This window comes from Adelges cooleyi, unplaced genomic scaffold (genome assembly GCF_023614345.1).
Source record: "Adelges cooleyi isolate 19-005CV unplaced genomic scaffold, UGA_ACOO_1.1 ACOO_flye_CR_arks_rails_tigmint_CR_PRNA_108, whole genome shotgun sequence".
In the NCBI taxonomy this organism is placed as follows: domain Eukaryota; kingdom Metazoa; phylum Arthropoda; class Insecta; order Hemiptera; family Adelgidae; genus Adelges; species Adelges cooleyi.
Window position 1 is genome coordinate 18,569,904 of NW_026095761.1, and position 6,000 is coordinate 18,575,903.

A 6,000-nucleotide genomic window follows, 5' to 3' on the forward strand; every position below is an offset into this window, starting at 1 on the left:
AGGACGTTTACATTTTTGTTTTTTAATTCTGTAATTCGATTAAACATTTTTTTTTTGTAGATCAAAGTAGAACAACGAATGATACAAATTTTGGTTATATATTTTATTAAATCACATATCCATCTTAAGTAAGAGGAGTCCAATCATAGTCATCGTGTTGATAATAAAGAATAAAGTCAGCCGTGTGGTGTCAAAATAATATTTATCGAAAAATATAAGAAAAACAGTAAACTCAGACTCGCACTTTGGTCATACAATTGTAATTACAGCCATACGGTTTTGGGTAAAATTTTGAAAACGTTTACTCGTTTTTGTTATTATACCATCTCTAGCACGCAGTAGTAATGTTTATAACGTTTTTTTTTCTCATTTAATATTATTTCCCTAGCAAATAGGTATGAAAATTGTGCTAAAAAAATTGTGTTTTCGTGTAAACGCTTAGGCAAGAATTCGATAAACAAATCATATTTTTAAATATTCGTTTGCTTTTGGACTCGGTGTCACTTTTCAATTACGTGCGCCGATTTGCGAAAATTTACAAAAACTTTTCTAACAATAAATTGAAATAATTTACAAATCGCATTGGCCTAAAATGAAACCACTGATTTGTTGAAATTAAATATTTTAATATTGAGTAGAATACAAATCAATGAGCGTTTTTAAAATTGATAGATCTATTTTATAACTTCGACGTGGAGCAACGATGCTGTTGGTTTTTGCAATGATGTGAGCTTTTTTTTGTATCTGTATACATTGTAACTTTTTTAATACTGGACCAATTCTTTTGAGTGGCAACTCTACAAATCACAAAATGTATCTTCTTGGTATTGAGACGGATCGATTTGAAATTGAAGTTTCAACATTTACTGACTCTAATTTTTATTTTTATTTAATAAATAAAAGATCAGGGTATGGTATATTATTCTTGAAAACTAATTTGTCCAAAACATTATTGCATTTTTTTATATATTCTACGGCTGTTTTTTTTTGGGTACACCGAGATGCAAAAGTCAAACTACGGTAGCATACACATGTGTTTTGCGTATATTTGATTAAGCCAAGGTTAGGCGACATAAGGTGTTAACACCAACGGTAAAAAAAAAAATATAGTAGATAGTAAACCTATGTAAAAAAGTGTTTTACAGAAAAATACTTCAAACATTATAATATTTGCAAAACATCCATGATGTTCAACCTATTTCACCTTACTTCCATTTAAAGTATAAACCACGTTTTCTCGAAAAATAAAATGCACATTAACCATTATAACAATTTATTAAAACTCATTTTCTTCATAGCAATAGTATAAGTGATTTAGTAATTAAATAAGCCGTTGTCCAATTATACTGTTTAAATAGTGTACCTATATATACAGGGTGACTGGTTAATTATGCCCCAATCAATATTGTAAAAAATGAAATACTTTTAGCTTCGATGGAGAGCGGCAAAGGTGTTGGTTTTACTCTGATGTGGGCTTTTTTTTTATCTGTATACACTGTAACTTTTTGAGTACTGGACCAATTCCATCGAGTAGCAACTCTATAATTAACAAATTTCATATAGTTGGTACTTGGGGGGGGGGGTAATAATTGAAGAAGTTTACTTCTTCACAGTCGAAATTTGAAAAAAACAAAAGAAAAAACGTACGAGTTTTTAAGTTAGAACTTTTACTGGCTATATTTCAAGAAAAATAATCGGATCGAGTTGAAATTTATAAGGAATATTTATTTGGTATGCCCGCACACGTCAAATGTATCAAATTTAAATTAAACCCATTTCGCAGTCCCCCCGAAAAGGGGGTACAAGTTTTTTTGTATTTTGGGGGTTTCAGCCGTAATTTTAAGACCTTTAAGTTGAAAATTTGCGAGTAGCTAGAACTCATATGTATCCATAATATATTAAACGGAAAAAAAATTCGACACTACAGTTTTTCATTAATTTTCGAAGAACTATGTTTTCGCAGATGCGTATATTTTAACAAAAACCCCTAAAATGTTTAAAAAAAATGTAACTATAAATACTTAGTGTGAGCTTGCTCTAATGAAAGTATATATATACATACACATTAATTATATTGAGAATAAGCAATTAAATTTAAACTGTCGAGTACAAATAATTTAAACATGAATCGGGAGGTGCTGTATTTACAAAAAAGGATCAAAGCGTTTATTTGAAAGTGATTTTCTTCACTTTTATCACTTTTTTTTATAATAATTCCTGTAGACCTGTGACCTCTCCGTCCCCTCGTTGCATTGATTCCATTATGCCTATACTCTACTGTACTAGCCCTCTCGGATAAAATCACTTTTTTACCCAATGTGATCTCAATTTTCCACAATTTTTTTTGTTTTTGAATTGCCTTTATTTAAAAAGACATTGAGTGTGTTATCCTCTGTAAATTAACCGTAAAACGTGGAAATAAAAGTTTCAACAACCACTTTAGTAGTATACGTAACCATAATCGAAGGTTCAATTATATCGACACAATACATTTACAGATGAGAGTACTAATCAAAAATAATGATTTATTTCATTTAGTTAAAACAAATATATTACGGTTTAATTACTAAACAATTTAGCAGTAGCTACATAGTATCAAATATTTTGTATAATATTGTTTATTAATAATCAAAAATCTATTTCCATTTATTTAATACTAATATATAATATGGTGTGAATAAACATTATAATATTATGTTGTACAAATAAACAACTTAAAGAAACACACATTTTTTTAATTATCTAATTCCCATAAAATGTTTGTAAACAATGTAAAAACCCAAACTTATTCTATTATAGTTTTTTTTTTTAATTCCAATGGCCAATACAATCGGAGCTTTAACACAAAAATACATTTTTATTCACATATCAAAATATTATTGTAATATCTATATTTTTATCTTATCTTCATTGGCAGTTTCCAATTTTTTTAAGCGGTTATAACTCTCAGAAGACTCGACCACAGCGAACGAATTAAATGCTTTAAAACTAATCGCTGGGACCGTTCTTGTCAAGTGTTCTACGTACTTGACTAACACCTCGGCGCCAATTAGACTCTCTCTTACTGAAGGTAGGGTTATTGAACACTTAAGCTCTTCAGGACCAGGAAAGCCATGTTTAGAAACGATACCTAGCACATTTTTCAGAGTGCAAGTGTTGTTTTTACCTTTTACGTCGATCGACGTAGCAACGTTACAACCGATGTGTGTCAATGATATCTGCAAATAAATTACATACCCATTGACAACAGTGCGATCAAGGTACTCACCTTTCAGCTTTTGAATTGCCTGGCGCAAGTATTCGTCGTTGGTAATCTCGAAACGTGCAGCAAACTTTTCCAAATAACCAATCATTTTGTCATTGCACGGCTTCATATTACGTCCAAACACAAATCGTCTTATTGTTTCGTCATCCCATTCCATGATGTTCGAAAAGTATCTCAATATCAAACGAATAGCGACCACCTTCATCGAGCGCACAAATGTTTGCTCAAATTTTATCAGATTATTGATTCGTACGTACAGAGGTTTGTTAAGGTTTTTCCCGAGTTCGTAATATACACCGAGTTGGTCCGCTACTGGATTCAAGTCCAGCTGAATACCAAATTTTTCAAAATCTGTAATATTGTCATTGTTGTACTCCAATAGACGTTTCATGAGCAAATTGTCTAAGAAATTATGCTTAATATCAGGTCGGTGATTAAATCTGTAGTCTTTTCTGCAATTATGTTCAGACTGTTTATTAAACATTTGCCTGTTTTGCTGTACCCGTTCTAGTAAACTGATAATATTATCTCTTTCGTCTAAAACTTTAGCCGAAACCTTTTTTCTTTTGACTAAACTTACAACGTCGGATACTTTGTCTTTAGAAAGCGGATCAAACATTTCGCAAGTCTGTGTTTTTATAAAATCTCCGAGCAGTTGAACTGCGACGTCGTGAGTTTTCAATATGTGATTTTTGGTTGCTTGTGAAAGGGACTCGAAAGAGGTTGGCGAAAAAAATGTTTGTTCCAGTTCGCAGTACACGAGTAATATCCACATAACATCTGTGATGGGATGTCGGCTATCTTCGTGCCCATCGTTCAACAAAACTGTTAATATCTGATTGACTTCGTTTGTGAATGTAAGATATTCTATTTCGGTAGCTTTTAACAATTTTCGATAATTCACGTTCACCAAAAATTGCTTTGTTAAATGCAAATGGACGGTAGCAGTTATCACGTAGTTGCAATAAAATTCTTTGTAAAATTGTTTTCTGTAGCCATCTAGAGTTGAACGCATATTAGATAGTGACGAAATAGGGGCGCTATAACCTCCTCGATCCATAGTTTTAGCCCATTCGACAAAATCGTCTTCCGGCTGGCCGGAATGAGAGAACTTAATAAGAGTGTAAAAAGTGAAAAGCCATACAAAGTACTTCATATGAAAGAGCGCCATAGTACCTAGTCGGTTTGAAAAAGTGAATAAACTGTTTTCGTTCACAGTGTATACAACTCATAACGTGACTATGTATCTCGACCTAAAAAAACAACAGCTGCGTTAACGTGTAAAAAACCGAGTGAGCCGTGGAAATTACTCACAATAGTTATGTGTAAACATCTTATAACGGGGTCTACCTGAAATTAACTTTAAAAAGAGCAGAACTTATCATGTGCATGAACATTATTGAGATACGATTAATATTATTTTATATATTTGATACTGTCGGTTTATGATAACTATAATACGATACATAAACACGAGACTGTAAGCTGTTCAATTTTCGCTGAACAACAATATACTATAACTGAATATCTATAATCTATCTCTTCGCTAAACTCGTCTCGGTCACTCAATAGAACTCGTGGCTCCTCTGCAGAAAAAAAAAGACTCATTAACCTTAACGCCATAATATTTATATAGTGGAGTGTCAATTAGATGGCTGAGCCAATCTTTTACTGCGCGTTTCCGGACAAACCCTATTAGATAACTTAAACGGTGAATTTTCTTTTTCTTGCTGTGAACGTTGATACTCTAATCATCATCCAGCTCACGAGGCAGCAGGTCGACTATTGTATTTACTTATACTGGCACGTTGATTATTTTTCCAAGAACCCCGTATTGGCCATTTCCATGACGAAGCCTTCTGATTGTCGTAAACGGAAGTCTTGGCGAGACCAATCGCTCGGTGATTAAATCCAAGTCAGACAGATGTGGTGGTCGCAATGGATACATAAAACCATTCGACTTAAATAAAGTCGGTATTTTTAGCTTTTTAAGTGTGGCATAATAGTACTACATACAAGAGATGATTCGGTGTTAATACCAAGAAATTCACATAAAATAATATCTTTTGAACAATGTGGAGGTTTTTTTAAATCGTTATCATACCACAATGACATAATCTATCACATACACTACATACAGCACCAAAGTTATTGTTTAAGAACCTCGATTTAAATTGAGCGTGAGCTTTGGAATGTATATAATATTCATCATATGAGGCGACAGTGATATAGCTCTCTGAATTATTTTTGTCTCTCCGCATTCGTTTTAGACATAGCTAAAATGTTATAAAAGGTGTTCTTTTGTGTGAAACGGGATCGAAATCCAAGTTATTTATTATCTATTGGTTATTTGTGGAACGATCTAGTTTTCCAATGTTTGGTTTTCTAATCAACTTACTTACTTACTGTATAAAATATGAAATTTATACTAGATAATTAAAAAATGATTTTTCTCACTACTCTCTTGAGAGTCATGGTGTATGAACACTGCACTCGTAGATGGTACTTGGTACAAGATGGTATAAGCTGGTTCCAGTCTTATTTTTTTGGCCTTATGGCGCTATTCGTATTTGTTTTGTTGTTCCGCTTATGTGTCAGGCATAGCTTAAATGTTACAAAAATATGTTTAAGATGAATCGGAATCGAACTCCAGTTTATTTATTTTATGTTACGGCCTAAATATATAAATATACCTATTTTTTTATTTAAATAGCAATGATAATATGTAGTTGTTA

At 32.3% G+C, this 6,000-nt stretch overlaps 1 protein-coding gene across 1 annotated transcript in view; it reads right to left on the minus strand.

Moving 5' to 3' along the window:
* The window catches only part of LOC126842157 (uncharacterized), a 33,092-nt gene extending 28,599 nt beyond the window's left edge, over window positions 1-4,493 (minus strand). The window contains exon 1 of the mRNA XM_050579047.1: window positions 3,269-4,493. Within this exon, the coding sequence (XP_050435004.1) occupies window positions 3,269-4,436 (1,168 nt within the window). The 5' untranslated portion in view covers window positions 4,437-4,493. The remainder of the gene's footprint in view (window positions 1-3,268) is intronic.
* Window positions 4,494-6,000: the final 1,507 nt, after the last annotated feature.